Source organism: Hypanus sabinus, chromosome 11 (assembly GCF_030144855.1).
Source record: "Hypanus sabinus isolate sHypSab1 chromosome 11, sHypSab1.hap1, whole genome shotgun sequence".
Taxonomy (NCBI): Eukaryota; Metazoa; Chordata; class Chondrichthyes; order Myliobatiformes; family Dasyatidae; genus Hypanus; species Hypanus sabinus.
In genome coordinates, this window is record NC_082716.1 from 43,991,081 (window position 1) to 44,008,270 (window position 17,190).

Consider the following 17,190-nt stretch of genomic DNA (forward strand, 5'->3'; position numbering starts at 1 on the left):
TGAGATTCTACCAACAGTAGTTGTATCGTCGGTAAATTTAAATCTATTTTAAACTATATCTTCCATGAGTACTGCAATATCCTCTGTTGATTGAAGTATAATGCCTTTAAAATGCTATCTTCAATATAATGATTAGTTTCCAATTAATGCTGCATTAATCTGTTACTTTAGTAAAGTGGATTCAAGTTAATTGGGCACATCGGGACCAGCACATTTTGGCCCAATTAAACGGCTGTCCCAATTAGCTAAAGTTACATGGAAATAGTTAAAGAGGTATAAAAGAGACAGACTGTCATTTAACTGAGTAACAAATTATGTATTTAATTGAAATACAGAACAAATTAGAACAATGCCAGTACTACTATAAAACTGTGTATTAATTATCGGCAGAGGAATTCATCCAGTGTACATAGCTGTGTTTTTTGATTAACTGTAAATTAAGAAAATGATTGAGTGAAGAAAAAGCACTGAGTGTAGATACTGGACTGCCTTCATACAATGCTATCAACAATTTCATCCTCCAAATCTTCTTTTTCATTATAACATTCAAGATGATTGTCAATATCTTCAAATTCTTCATATTTCCTAATTTGTTGAAGTGGTTATGTTGTTTCATTTTCACTCCCAGCCATTTCAGGCTCTCCAAGTCTGAATATTTGAAACCACAGAGAGCAAAACCATTCTGAATTTTCTTACTGCTATTTCTTGCAAATATTGGTGACTAAAGTCACTGCTTGTTGAACACTAATGCAGCAACTGATGCTATTTAAAAACTGTTCACTCTAAGCACAGTGTGGTATCTAATGGCCACACAAGTGCACAGGACTGACACTTGTTTGAAACTGTTCAGCAACAGTCTCCTGTCCCAGTTAAGCAGCACAGTGTCGCAAATAAATTAAGGGAATCCTGGCTATTTTCTCAATTAGTTTTTGTTCTTCAGGAGTTGTCCCAAATAGGTGGCTTAACTGAAATCTCTTTTATATGTTTGTTTGTGATGACAACTTTAGTGCTATGACTTGCAGGAGCATAAAATATCCTCAAGTATTTTTTTAACCAGCCTTTTTGAGTGCATAATTATAGTTGGATCTTTTGTTTACTAATTTTGCTTTTAGTCATCACATACTCTTTAGCAGCACAATATATAATTAAAAGTTGAAATTTCTGTTAAAATAAATAAATAAATATTAATATAAATATTAGGTGGTTTTGATAAGATTAATAGAGAATGACAGTTAATTTGAAGGCATTTAAAAGTGTCATCAAATGAATAAAAGGAGCTATTGTAGATCTTTTTTGAATGTAAAATTGCATTTGGTTTACTTATTTTAAATTCAAAATAAGAAAGAATGCTGAAATGCTCAAGTCAGCTAGTGTTTCAAGGTCAGGCAAAAAAACTAAATTAATTTTAATCCCTGTGCCATATGCAGGCAAAGCAAGAAATACATCTGAAAATAGTACAGCTGAATGTAACTAAGGATCTGATGGGGGGGGGGGAGGGTTTCAGAATTGTGGATCATTTAGCTCTCTTCTTTGGCAGGCATGAGTCTGTACAAGATAGACAGTTTGCACCTAAACTGGAGGGGCACCAATATCCTTGCAGGGAGCAAATCAGAAAATGCTGGAGGAACTCAGCAGGTCAGGCAGCATCAATAAAATGAATAAACAGTCAACCTTTCAGGCTGAGACCTTTCTTCAGAACTGGAAAGGAAGGGGGTTAGATGGTTGAATAAATAGATAAGGGTAGAGGAAAGAGGATAACTAGAAAGTGATAAGTGAAGCCAGATGGGGAGAAAAGATAAAGGGCTAGAAAGGAAGAAATCTGATAGGAGAGGAGAGTGGACCACAGGAGAAAGGGAAGGAAGAGGGGACTCAGGGCAGGTGAGAAGAGGTATGATGAGAGAGTGGGGAATGGAAGAAGAGGAGAGGGGGAGGGATTTTTTTTTAAACTGGTAGGAGAACTTAATGTTCATGCCACCAGGTTGGAGCCTACACAGAAATACAAAGTTGGAAGTTGCAGAGGATAATGTGTTGGATGTGGAGGGTCATGGGATGGTAGATAAGGACAAGAGGTTTGCTAGTGCCACTCAGGAGAGCTTAAACAAGCAAGTTGAGGGGTGTGAACCAGAGGAGCAGGTCACAAAAGGAAGGTCATGGTTAAGTAATTCTGATAGGAATCCCAGGCAAGGGCAGGCTAATGGATGGGACTGATGTTCTGAAGTGTGTTTATTGCTGTGCAGTGAATATTATTGGTAAAGCAATTGGACTTACAGCCTAGATCCCTGTGAAGATTCCTGCTGCACCCGGTGACGCTGTAATCTACATCTCAGAGGCCAATGTTAGGCTGTCTTTAAAGAGGGTCAATCCTCGCAAGGTGGAAGGTCTCGATGGAGCACCTAGTAAGGCTCTAAAAACTTGTGCCAACCAGCTGTGGGAGTATTCAAGGCCAATTTCAACCTCTCACTGCTACAGGCAGAAGTTCCCACTTGCTTCAAAAGGGTAACAGTTATACCTGGGGTTTTCACATACAATTCTCTCGAGTTTACAGAGGATGGTGCAAGAAACAAAAAGAAAACATCCAGTGAGTGATAGTTCTGTGGGAAAAAATGCCTTGTTAATGGTCAGAGAAGAATGGGTAGACTGTTTCAAGTTGACAGGAGAGCAACAGCGACTCATATAACCATATGTTACAACAGTGGTGTGCAGAAGAGTATCTCTGAGTGTACAACACATCAAACGATGAAGTGAACGGGCCACAGTAGAAGAAAACCATGAAAGTACACTCAGTAGTCACTTGATCAGGTAGAGGCAGGGCTGAATGAAGTCACCAGTAGGTGTACTTGAAAGGTTGGGAAATGGAAATCAATAGGGCCCTTGAAGAATATAAAGAAAGAAGAAAATAAACAGGAGGACCAAAAGGGGCATGAAATGCAAATTAATCCTTCTTGCCAAGGATTAAGGAAAATCCCAAGGCATTTTATACACATTAAAACAAGGAGGTAACTCAGGAGTGGAGAGAATCACTTGAGGACAAAGGTAATTTATTACTGGAAGCAGAGGAAGTTGGTGAGATTCTAAATTAGTATGTTGCATCAATATTCACCAAGGGACAGGGAGAGTGAGATTGGGGATATGCTAATATCCTAGATATTAATATTGAGAAGCAGGAGATGATGAGCCTCATGGAGAGCATTAAGATGCAACATTAAGGGCTTAATGGGGTCTATCCCAGGTTATTGACGATGCAAGATCAGAAAATGCTGGCTCCTAGATAGAGATTTTTGTACCCTCTTTGGGCACAGGTGATCTCCCCGAGGAATGGAGAGAAGACAATGTTGTCCTTTTGTTTAAAAAGTGTAGGAGGGATAATGCTAAAATTATAGACCAGTAAGCCATCAGTGTTAGAGAAGCCATTGGAAAGGATTTTTGAGGTAGGATTTACTTGCATTTGGAAAAGCACGGGCATATTAATGATTATCAGCATGACTTTGAACATAAACCTAGAACGGTACAGCAGAGGAGCAGGCCCTTCAGCCCACAATGTTGTGCCAAACTAATTAAATTAGTCATCAAATGTCCAACTAAACAAATCCCTTCTGTCTACATAATATCTACATCCTTCCATTTCCTGCACATTCTGTCTAAGAGCTTCTTGGATGTCTCTACTACCACCCAAGATAGCATATTTCAGGTACCCACCTGGAATACTCTCTCCCTGTGAAAAAAACTTGCCCCATACATCTCCTTTGAACTTACCTCTTCTCACCTTAAATGTGTGCTCTTTGTTATTAGGCATTTCAGCCCTGGGAATAAGATACTGGTTGTCTACTCTATCTGTGCCTCTTATAATTTTATAAACCTCTATCCGAACTCCCCTCAGCCACTGCTGCTCCAGAGAAAACAACTGGGTAAAAGACTAACTATCTACTCTCTCTATCTATGCCCCTCATTACTTTAGGTATTTCTATTAGATAGCATCTCAGCCTATGATACCCCCACATCCTTCTCCTCTTTGTGCAGGGGAAGTCATGAATCATGAACAAATGTTTTGAGGAGGTGACAAAACGATTGATGAGGACGAGGCATTGGGTCTTGGCTACATGGACTTTAGTAAGGCATTCAACAAGATCTCTCATTGTAGTCTTATCCAGACAATGAAAACACACTGGAATCTTGGTCATTTGGTAGATTAGATTCCATATTGACTCAATATTAAAGTGTTGTGGTGGAGGGATGTTTCTCTGACTGGAGACCAGTGGTGTTCCATAAAAATCTCTATTGTTTGTATTTAGACAAAAATGAAACTAAGCTGATTACTAAGTGTGCACACAAAATTTATGGATTTAAAGATAGTGAAGAAGGCTATCCAAGGATATGGCAAGATAAGGATGTTGGAGATAAGGGCAGAGAAATGGAAGATGGAGTTTAATCTAAACAAATGTCACAGGTAGATAGGATGGTAAAGAAGGTGTATAGCATACTTTTGTTCATCTGTTATGCTGAGGCTTTTGAGTATAAAAGTCAGGAAATCCTGTTGCAGCTGCAAAAAAAAAAGTTTTTGCCATATTTGGAATACAGTACAGAAAAAGGTAGAGGCTTTGGATAAGTTGCAGAAGTGGTTCATCAGAATGTTGCCTTGATTAGAGTATTAGCCATAAGCAGAGATTTTGGAGCACTTTCTCAGGAATGTAGAGGGCTGATAGAAATATTTAAAATAATGAAACTGTGTTCAGTTCTAGTCACCTCACTACAAGAAGGATGTGGATACTCTAGAGAGAGTGCAGAGGAGATTTACAAGGATGTTGCCTGGATTAGAAGGTGTAACTTATGAGAATAGGTTGAGTGTACTTGACCTTTTCTCCTTGGAGCGATGCAAGATGAGAGGTGACCTGATAGAGGTGTATAAGATGACGAGGAGCATTGATCGTGTGGATCATCAGAGGCTTTTTTCCAGGGCTGAAGTGGCTAACATGAGGAGGCATAGTCTTAAGATGCTTGGAAGTAAGTACCCAAGAGATGTCAGGGCTAAGTTTTTTCACACAGAGTGGTGGGTGTGTAGAATGCACTGCCAGTGGTGGTGGTGGAAGAGGATACAATAGGGTATTTTAAGAGCCTCTTAGATAGGTACATGGAGCTTAGAAAAACAGAGGGCTATGTGCTAGGGAAATTTTAGGCAGTCTCTAGAGTAGGTTACATGGTCGGCACAATATTGTGGGCCAAAGGGCCTGTAATGTGCTGCAAATGTCTATGTTCTATGTTTATATAGATACAGCAATGCCAGAATCCTCAATGGTGGACACTGCCTTTCTGAGACACCGCTCCCTGAAAATGTCCTGGGTACTTTGTAGGCTAGTACCCAAGATGGAGCCGACTAAATTTACAACCCTCTGCAGCTTCTTTCAGTCCTGTGCAGTAGCCCCCCCCCCCCCCATAACAGTGATGCAGCTTATCAGACTGCTCTCCATGGTACATCTTTAGAAGTTTAAGAGTATATTTGTTGACATACCGAATCTCTTTAAACTCTTAATATAGTCGCTGTTTTGCCTTCTTTATAGCTGCATTGATATGTTGCGACCAGGTTAAGACCTCAGAGATCTTGACACCCAGGAACTTGAAACTGCTCACTCTCTCCACTTCTGATCTCTCTATGGGGATTGGTGTGTGTTCCTTCAACTTACCCTTCCTGAAGTCTGCAGTCTGTTCTTTCATCTTACTGACTTTGAGTGCAAGGTTGTTGCTGCGACATCACTCCACTAGTTGGCATATCTCACTCCCATACACCCTGTCATTTTCATCTGAAATTCTACCAACAACGGTTGTATCATCAGCAAATTTATAGATGGTATTTGAGCTATAGCTAACTGCACAGTCATACCATTATATGTTCTCTATGCAGATAGATTATCTTGCATCAGAACTATTCTGTATGTTAACTGTGTATTTTCTCTCATTTATAAAATTTGAAAAGGACGTAACTAATGCTGCATTATAAAATTGTATGGATTTGATTGAAGACCGGATTTTTGGGTCAGATCTTCCAGGTAGCTTTTTTTCACTAGGCTCACAGATGCAGAATCATCACCTGGCTGAGGAACTGAATAGTTATATTTGACATATACCTAGCATATGAACTTGAGTTTTTAGAGGAGGTGACAAAAATGATTGGTGATGGCAAGGTATTGGATCTTTCCTACATGGACTTTAGTGAGGCATTCAACAATGGCATGAGTTAGCGCCTTCAAGAAAAGACCATTGAAAGAAAGATAAAAATGAGGTAGTGAGGAAAAAAGTTCAAAGGTTGGAAAGTTGTAGTTATGAGCGATGGATGGGAGGGGACAAGAAAGAAAACAAAGCTGGACAGGGACTATTCAGCTGTGGTCATGCTGATGCATTTGCTTCATATTTGCCTTTTTCTATACCGTTCACTCCTTTGAACACTATCGGCAAATTGTAATTTTCATTTCTCCTATATTTACATACCAATCTTTCCCTTAATATTTTGTTACTTTCTTCAGCAATAATTATAATAGCAAATTCTACATTCTCATCACTTCATTAATTGTTTACCTAGTTTTGGTCTTGCCCAGATAGAAACATATTCTCTAAGTTTTCATGTCCACTCTATTAAACCCATTCTCAAAGTCTTCTATTAAAAATTTCTCTCGGAAACAGTTCTAGCCCATGAACCTGAAAATTCAACCTTTCAGTTCAGATATCAAAATCCCTAAAGCATTAACACCTTAAGTAACTGATTCCTTTCTTTATCTCCTCACAAAAAAAACCACTACACTCTGATCCACAGTGAAATTATTTTTTTTAAATGAAGCAGGTACGTAAATGAAGTGTTCTTTAAAATGCTGGATAATAATTGTAGATCTTGTCTGTTTTTCCCCATCAGGTTCCAAAATGTGAAATCAACAAAAACACTTGTGGATCACTTTGTATGTTTTTTGTTTTACAGGATTCGAGTTTTTTGAGGTCAGTGCCAAAGAAAACATCAATGTCAAGCAGGTCTTTGAACGTCTAGTAGATATCATATGTGAGAAAATGTCAGAAAGCCTGGAGTCTGATCCATCAATGGGCAGTGGGAGGAAGCACACACGGCTGACAGACAACCCAGCATCTGTGCAACAGAATTGCGCCTGCTAGTGACCGCTCAACTTGGTGACCTCTGACCTCTCCATTATTTTTTCTTTTTCTCTTTATAGTTGCATGTGCTATGAAGGCAATCAAACGCCAATTCATTCAATATTATGCAGATGGTAGAACTAATAAATTTTATTTATTCTTTAATGTGTTTAAATGTTATGTACTTTTGCACAAAGTGAACATTCAACTACATTATAAACCTTACTATGTTACTAACTAATGCTGATATTGATGTTTTTGAGACTGGACCTTTTCAGTCCTTCTGAATTGGAAATCAAGATTTTATAGTTAACTGTTTAGGTGATTGCTGTAACATGGTTTATCTTGGGAAGTCATAAAGAAAGTATTATGAAGGGCTAAATCTGGAAATGACAATGAACTCAAAGAGAATCTATCAAAATTAAATGAATAATCTCACAAAGTTTGTTGGAACAGTTGGAATGTTGGCAGAAGAATGCCTCTGGCTAATATAGTTTCCACTATAAGATAAGCATAAATTAAAAGGAAGAAATGTTACAGTAAATTAAATTATTCTGAAAAAGTAAGTCTATTATTAGACTTAACAACTATAAATTCCCTTATTGTAAATTCTATTTAGTTAATATTCCACATTTGCAATTTATTAAACTTCTCTTTACTGTCTTCATACCATTAAAACCAGGAGAGGTTCTCAATCTGTGATGCACGAGGGATCTCCTCTCTGAAGAAACCACCTGTGAATATGCCTCTAATATTGCAGAAACTTGGATCCATCTTCCTGTTTTGGACATCATTAAGGGCGCAGGATGGGCTCCTGTAGCCCAGCAATGATCAGGAACACTATTAAAAGACAGAAAAATGCAGTTATTAAAGCAACTATACTAGCTAAATCTGTAATGTTCAGTAAGGAAGTATTAAAGGTGTATGGTGGATGAGAGGTTGTGTAGAAATGGAGTGTTGGAATGTGTGTCACTCCTCCTTCTCCATGAAGGTAATTGAATGCCATTAGCACTGCATCCCTGAACCTACTTCCTTGCAACTGAAGTGATAATTTCATTGATCAGAGGAGTAGTAACTAATGTTTCAGTACCCGGTTTTCTCAATACCTATCCCCCTGTTTCTATGACCTGGCAGAGAAGACAAGTCAAAACTGGAAAAAGGCTCAGTACAGCCATTTTCCTGAGCTGTCTGCCATATTCTCCCCCATTCTCCGTACTGTAAGATCTTCTGTAACATGCTTTGGAAGGCAAATTGTATGTTGGCTATTTGTATGAGTAGGAATGGTGTACTCCAATAATAGTCTTGGTGAGATTGTACTGTACAGGGCTTTTGTGAGATAACAACCAGAGCATGAAGAGGCATGGACAATGTCAAATCGGTCTATAATTAGTCCAGGTCTGTTCAGGGAAGTGATGTACAAGACTGTTAGAATTTACTCTCAGGAGTAAATTCTGCAAGGCTGTTTGAGTCCAGAGCTAGGGGAAAGTAAATAGTTTGCCTTTTGGGACTGAAACACTTTGAATTTTCTTTATGCTAAGGATTATCAAATATTAGACTTCTTTACATTAGAGGGCTGTGCATGTTCAGTTGTTGCAAGGCTGAAATCAATCATTTTTATTTACTAAAGGAATCAGAAGCAATGGTGATTGGGCAGCAAAATGGATCAGGCAGTGTACCATGGGATGAAGGAGTAAGCCAAGGTGACTGCATGGTCTGCGACAGTTTCTTATATTCTTATATCAAACAATTACAAAACCAGTAGCAAAAATAGTTTGTCTTTATATAAAACTTTTTGCATTGGAGAATAACCTCAAGATGTTTTCACAGGTCAGAGCTGGATACTGATTAAGAACATAGAAAAATTAGATGTGAGACTGATAGGATAGTAAGAGAGTAATTTTAATTTCTAGGTGAAAATTGCCAGGTGATTAGCTCTGCTCGTAGAATCTCTTGCTAGCATTCTGTTTTTCCAGACTAATATTATTTGCATAATTAATTGCAAATTGTACATGCAAAAATGCGGCTGGGTCTGACTGACAGCAGAGAGGTAATTATGTGAAAATTAAGAGGAAGCCTCACAGAGGAAGAAATGAGAAAAAATGCATTTATATGGAAATTTTCACATCTTTTAGATTTCCAATAGTCCTGTCCAGCGGAGGGAGTACTTCTCAAGTGTGGTTGCTGTTGCAGTACAAGCACTGTGGGTCACCATTATAACTGGATAGTCCTTTGAGAATGCAGTCCTAATGCAAAGTCTCAACCTGAAACATACTACGTGTAAGCTTGCTAATGGAAATTATACTCTGCAGGCATCCTGTATTAGTTTTCAACTAGCTGCATCTCACTGCTGAGAATTAGTAGACAAAGTCTTCCATCTCTTCCTGTTTGTTTATGAAAACTGGTAAGATTTCTTCCAAGAATTCTGACAAAGGAAAATGTCTATTTCATTAGACATAGGAGCAGAATTAGGCCATTCAGCCCACCGAATCTGCTCTGTTATTCAATTATGGCTGCTTTTTAAAATTTCTCTCAATCCCATTCTTCAGCCTTCTCCATCTAACCTTTGACACCGTAACTAATCAAGAACCTATCAACTTCTGCTTTAAATATAGCCAATGACTTGGCCTCCAGAACCATCTGTGGCAATAAATTCCACAGACAAACTACACTCTGGCTAAAGAAACCCCTTCCCATCACTGTATTAAATGGACGCTCCTGCATTCTGAGGGTATACCCTCTGGTCCGAGACACCCCACTACAGGAAACATCCTCTTCACATCCACTCTATCTAAGTCTTTCAATATTTGATAAGTTTCAATCAGATCCCCCCTCCCTCATTCTTCTAAATTCCAGCGAGTACAGGCCCAAAGCTATAAAGACTACATGATTCTCATTGCATAGCCCAACTTACAAGTGCTTAATTGTCACATGTACTTCAGTGTAACCAGCTGTATTTGAGGTGCATGGAACAGGAAGAGCAATTACCATGGCCAGTTAGTTACAAGGAGAGGTTAGACAAACCTGGAGAGTTGGTGGTTTAGCCTGGCCTAATTGAAGTTTATCAGATTTATGACAGGCACAGATAGGGCAGATGGAGTCTTTCCTCAAGGGTGGAGACGGCAAATACAGGAGAGCATAGTTTTAAAGTGAGGGGAGAAGATTCAAGGAGATTTACAGGGCATGTTTATTTTTTTGACACAGACAAGCATGTGAACAGGCAAGGAATGTAGACCATGTGCAAGCAGATGGGATTAGTTGAAATTTTCATTGTCAACACAGAAGTTATGGGCTAAAGCGCCTTGATCCTGTGCTGTACTGTTCTCTGTCCAGTGTCATAGTTCTGCCAGATTACTGGATTATGGAATTATTGGAATTTTCACTTGGAGTTTGGGCAGATACACTTTTGATTCATTCTATGAGATAATCTACCTAACTTCCTGCAAGTCCTGCTTTAGTTGTGCCAAGCTCAAGGGCTTAATCGTGTCAGGACTTGGGGCCCGGATCAATATAAAGTATGTTTCTGGAAAGACTATTTGCATCAATACCTGCTTTTCCTGTGATGTCGTTAATAAAGTTAAACTAAGGCTCTACAATCAGTTTCCAGCACTCCTGCAACCACCCGCTGTTCTCATGCTTAGGCTATTAATATGAACAATGCATTTGTGTATCTTGGAGAATGAAATAGGGTTGGAGGACTAAATGCTGATGGCCAAAAGTTCCAAGGTCATTATTATAAGAGCTCATGATTTTCTGCAGCAAAAATCTTGCCAAATAATTTTTTACTTTAAACTGAAAAGCATCTTTCTTAAGGTAGGACTTTTTTGAGCCAGGAATCTGGATGAAATTACATTGATTGGATGAAATATCATTTTATTGAAGAATTTGTAAATATCCCATATAGTAACTTTGAGTCACCCTGAGATTTAATGAACTGTATTGTGTCTTGGTATTCATATCTTTAAGAGAAAGTTCAAAGCAGTCTATAAGGCTGGAGAGTCAACATGTTCAGTACCTTACATTGAATAGCTTGACATCTTTTTACCATGGCTTTTATTCATAGCACATTATTGTTCTAAATTTACCTTCCTAGGTAAATCATCAGTAAACCTATAAATGGGATTTATTCAGCATAATATTGAGATATAATGTAATGTACATAATTAACTGAAAATTGTGATAATATAAAACTAATATAATAATTTTTTTCATAGCTAATTAGGTGACTTGCAGGAATGGACATCTTTCATGAAAATATCTGTTTTCTGGCCACGTCTTTTCTGCATGTGTAGACTTGAAACCATTAATTACACAGAGTGTTGTGCAATCAGCTTTACTGAGTTGTATTTGTCATCTTCATGCCTTTCTCTATTCAGTCTTAGTTAATCACTGGCACCTAAAAGGTTTTTTTTAAAAAACTCAATATTAGCAGAGCAATGGTAAAGTTATCTCCTCATCAAATAATTAAAAATAAGAATTGTAAATGTAAGGAAGACCAATGGGGATTTAAAAATTTATATTTCACTGGCTATATTTATTTAAGGTTTTGCAAAAGCCACAACATCAGTAGGCTATGCCCTTGTGATTATCACCCTTTGCTTACCAAAGTTTTGTCTGTCCTTCAGCACATGTTTGGTTCAAAGAGAAGGCTAACCATATCGTGCTGCAAAAAAGTTGTTTTGTAAACCTAATTACTTTCTCATCTTCAAATTATATATTTGTTAAAGACTGGCTATCAGGCCTGTCCAGGTAGGCTGCTCCCAGTCTTCACCCAGCTGACAGGAGTCACCTGCCACTCATTTCCAACTCATCACCTGCAGCCAGTCTTCACCCAGCTTTCATCCACAGACCTTTGTTCACCCACCAAACCAGACAGTCTCAAACAATTGCTTCTAGCCTTCAGTTACCTTGTTGCTTTGTTGTGTCAAGTATTTGTGGCCCCTCATGGTTTGTCATTTTGCAGTTTATTATTAAAGTGGTTGCTCACTGCTAAATTATCCCTGCTGCTCAGTTTCTGAGTCAAGCTTCCTCTACATTTTTTGACAAGATGGACGAACCAACAATTGACCCAGCAGCATTTGCTCACCTAAACGAAGTTGTCCCATCAACAGGGAGTACACAACCCAGAAGCAGCAGGAACCCATTGACCATCTGTTCATTGCTCTCAGCTAACTCTGTCTCATTAAAGTAACCCCGCAGCAGTCAGCCTCCCAGTGCAGCAACTTCCTGTCCCTTTGCATCTTGCACTTTGAGCTGCAGTCATCTCTATTCTACAGACCCTGCCAAAATTGCCTTGATCTCTCTTGACAGGACGTGCTCTGACCTGGGGTGTCACCAACTGGGACATTAAACCATATCTGTAATAAACACCAGCAATTCACTGCTAAGATGCAGAGGGGTTTCAAACATCCGGGAAGTGGTTGGGAGGCAGATCGGAAACTGGCTGCACCAAGGATCGTGTTCGTGGCTGAATCACACCATTGAATTCAGGACCCTCACAGTGGATTGTGGCTGGGATGCAGAAGCGCTGCTGACCCATTACCATCATGGCCTCTCAGAGTGCTTGAAACAAGAGCTGTTTACCTGAGAGATGCCCACCAGCCTCGAAAGCCTCATCATTCTGGCCCTCTATGTTGACAAGTGTTTTATGTAATGATCCTCTGCACCATCAGCCAAAACCCCAGTTCCACTCCCAGAAACCGTGTCAGGCTGCAAGAACCCATGTCATCAGGGTGAGCTCCCTTAACCCCCAAAAGCTTGTGCATCGGTGAAAAAACAACTTATGCACTGACTGTGGAGCTACCGATCACCCATGCATCAAATACCCGTTCTGTCTAGAAAAACAGCACCACCAGGTAGAGACAAGGGTCCTGCCTCCCCCTCCCAGCCCCTCATTCCAGCACCATAAACCGAGTCAGTCTTTCTGTCCCGCTCCATATCCCGATGGCTCTACAAACACAGGAAGCTCTGGTGGATTCCAGTGTAGCAGGCAATGTTCTGGAATGGACCATGTGTGTGCAGCTTGGACTCCCCACCAGATTTATCTCTCACCTCTTCTGCGTCATGGCCCTTAGGGTTCGGGATGCTTGGAGCATGCACACAGCCTTTACTCTTGATCATTGGAGAGAACCATGAGTCCATCCAATTCCCTCTTATCAAATCACTGAGTACTGTACTCATCTTGGGTTACCCCTGGCTCTCCACTCATGACCTCACTTCGTCAGGCTTACTGCTGAGTTGGGGACCCACCTGCTGGGCCTCCTGCCTGCAACCTCAGCTGACTTGACCCCATAAATTTGTGGAGATGGAGGAGACTTTCAATTTCACCAAACTCCCATAGGAATACATGACTTGGCCATCATCTTCAGTCAAAGCAAAGCCTGTACCCTTCTGCCTCACAGACCACACGGCTGCAAGTTCAACCTCTTCTCAAGCACCAATCCTCCCCGAGGTGATCTGCTCTTCCTCTTTCCTCGGAGACCCAAGTCATGAATGACTACTTCATTGAAGCGCTACAGAATGGCTATCCAGTGCAGATTTTTTCTTCGTCAAAAAGAAAGATAGGTGACTTCATCAACCACCGTGGTACTCAACAAAATCAACATTAAGAACGGCTGCCCTCTCTCCTTGATGGACAACACATTAGAAACATTCACTGGGGTCCAGATCTTCACCAAAATGGATTTATCATGGGCGTACAACCTGATCCACATCTGCCAGGGGGATCACGTGGAAGATGGCATTCAGAACACCCACTGGCCATTATGAATGATTGGTAATGCCTTAAGAAATTTTCCAACAGTTCAGCTGTTTTCCAAGCCTTCATCAACGAGATCCTCTGAGACATGCTGCATTTGTCTACCTTGACAACAACTTCATCTTCTCCAAGAACCTCAAAGACCTACATCTGTTCAGTCCTTCAGCATCTCCTCAAAAACCAGCTTTACTACAACTTATCAACATGCCTGTTCCACACCCCAGTTGTTTCCTTTCTGGAGTACAAGCTTTCACCCCAAAGGTATAACCATGAACCAAGAGAAAGTGTGAGCTCTCATTGAATGGCCCTGACTATGCTCTTGAAACAGCTACAGCACTTCTTGGGCTTCTCCAACTTCTATCTCCATTTCATCAGGAACTACAGCCAAATTGCCACTCCCCTCACCAAACCATCTACCTCACAGGTAACCATGGACCACACTTTTGAGGAGCTCAGAAGATGCTTCACCACTTCTCCTATTCTCCACCATCCAAACCCCTCCAGATGTTTTGTGGTAGAGGTAGACGTATTTGACGTGGGCATTGGGGCCGTCCTCTCCCAGTGAAGACTGGACAAGAAGACACCATTGTGCCTTCTTCGTGTGCAAGTTCAACTCTACGTACTACACTATACATGAAGAAGGAGACAGCGAGGTATTTGCCATTAACTAGGCCTTGGAGGAATGGAGACATTGGTTGATGGGAAACACTAGGCCCTCTCTGATCTGGATTGACCACCAGAGCCTCCTATCCATGCAACAGGTACACCAACTTGACCCACGTAAGGCCATCTGGGCCCTCTTTGAGAAATTCAACTTCATCATCTACTGATCTAGTTCCAAGAACACTAAGGCAGATGCCCTGACATGTCAGTTTGACCTAGCTGAGATGGAAATCAGCCCTTTGTTAGATTCTCACCCTGATTACCTGGGATCTTGAGAACCAGATCCTACAGCATAAGCCTGCTCTCGCCAACACATACGACAACTATATGTACATGCCAGAAGCCAGGTGATCTGAGGCACTCCAGTGAGCCCATTTCTCACCCTTCTCCAAATATCCAACAACAATTTTCTGTGCTACCTGTTCTGATAGCTCACCATGATCGCAGATGTACATCAGTTGTTGCTGCTTGTCCTCAAAGTGCCCAGTCCAATTCCTCCAACTAGTGGTACTCTGAGGTCCAATCACCATGGATTTCATTGGGTGTTTGCCATCTTCCGATTGGGTCACGGTGATCATGACAGTGGTGGACTGGTTCTTCGAGGCAGCCCAATTCACTTTCCTACCCAAACTTCCATCAGCTGATGAGATGGCAGACATGGTTCTCCAACATATATTTCGCCTCCATGGTTTACCTCAGGACATTGTGTTAGACCGGGGATATACTTCATCCCCTGCATCTGGCAAGCATTCTGTTCCCTCCCCTACACCTCAGTGAGCTTTGTCCTCTGACTATCATCTTCAGACCAACGGTCAGTCCGAAAGTCAATCAGCAAGTGGAGAAGTTTCTGTGATGCTTTGCCATCTCTAACCCTTCTACATGGAAACGGTATCTCCCCCAATCTACACACCTTCTCTGCTTCTTTTGAATTGCTTCATGGCTGGCAACCCCCATTGTTCCCCACGGAGGAGCCAACGGTTGAGGTTCTGTCTGCCAGGGCCCTGCTGGGATGCTTGCCAGAGGGCTCAGAGAGCCATCCTAGCTGCCAACCATGCCTACAGCCACCAGGCTAACCAGTGTTGGTGCCCAGCCAGACTACTCCAACCTGGCACTGTATCTTTTGTCCATCTGTCCTTGCACACAGACTCCTGTAAGTTCTTGCCCTGGTTCATTGGTCCCTTTGAGATCAGCTATCACATAAACCCAGTCACTTACCATTTTCAGCTGCCACCATCCCTCAGGATCACCCCTACTTTCCATGTGTCCTGGTTCAAGCTCATGGTCCATGGGCCACTCATCCCGCCTGAGCCTGCACCCCCAGAACCAAGGATGGTGGAAGGTGGTCCATTGTCTACAGTTCACTGGTTGGTAAATATACGTTGTGGTGGATGTGGCATACAATACCTGGTCGACTGGGAGGCAAGGTCACAGGTGCCATCCTGTTTCATCTTGGATCCCTGATGGTCCTGGGTCATTGCATAGTGGCCATATGTCAGGCCTGCACAGGCGGTACAGTACTTCCCTGTTTCTACCCAGCTAACAGGAATCACCTGCACCCTATTCAACCCCACCTCTCATTCACAGTTCTTATTAGCCCATTGAACCAGCCGGTCTCAACCAATGGCTCCGAAGCTTCAGTTACCTTGTTGCCTTGATGTGCTAAATATCTGTTCCTTGTTTTGTGGCCCCCTTTGGCTTGTTATTTTGCAGTTTATTATTGAAGTAATGACTCGCCATGAAATGGTCTGCTGCTCTGTTGTTTAGGGCAAGCCTCTGCTATATTTCCTGACACTGTCAGCAGGTGGCAATCCTTTGCCTGAAAAGATTTTTAAAAGAAAAAACTTATTTATTCTGAACAAGACTTTATTAAAAGCAAAGTTTCCTTTACTTCCTTTTTGTGGAAATACAATATAGTTATAGATGCATTTCCTTGCTCTCAGAGTCCCACAAATAGCAATTATTTGTTCCATGGAGTGGAGCTTTGTCTTGAACTTTATTCAGACTATGGAGATACATGGTAGTAAAACATCAGCTATAACTGCACTGCAAAATGCTAGCATCAGCATAATATGACTTCAAGCATTCTCAATTCACTTTTTTTGGTGATCTGAATTCTAGATTTTTAGAAAATATTTGATAGTAAATATTAGGAACTAATACTTGAGATTGTATGGTATACTTTTTCTTTGTGTGGAGAGAATGTATCACATGTTATCAAACAACTACATCTACCAGTGTAAGTTCTTACATGTTTCTGGTTTGAAATTTAAATTAAATCATATCACTTTCTAAAAACCCTGGTACAACAGATTCTTCCCCTACTAAGTTCTCAAATTATAACCGTGGAAGAAATGTAGATTATCTCCAAATTACCCTGCATTTGGAATTTAAGGTTTTACAAGATTTGTAAATCTTGGTCAAATGGGTCAAATTTATACCTGATCTCCTGTCTTCCAGCTTATTGTTGGAATAGTGTTGTAATTAGATGAAGAGACAAGATATTCAATGTACGACACAGTAATTTGTATAAAGGCAAATGTTTCCCACTTCTTCCATTTAACTGCATAAAAACTGACTGTTCTGCTTTCCAATTTCCAAACTAACATCCTATTCAGAGCAAAAGTAAGGCCAAATAAGTGCAATATGAA

General features: G+C 40.6%; 1 protein-coding gene across 1 annotated transcript in view; it reads left to right on the top strand.

Annotated features, from left to right (window-relative positions):
- Nucleotides 1-7,497, top strand: part of LOC132401564 (ras-related protein Rab-3C-like) — a 113,738-nt gene extending 106,241 nt beyond the window's left edge. The window contains exon 5 of the mRNA XM_059983581.1: nt 6,959-7,497. Within this exon, the coding sequence (XP_059839564.1) occupies nt 6,959-7,146 (188 nt within the window). The 3' untranslated portion in view covers nt 7,147-7,497. The remainder of the gene's footprint in view (nt 1-6,958) is intronic.
- Nucleotides 7,498-17,190: the final 9,693 nt, after the last annotated feature.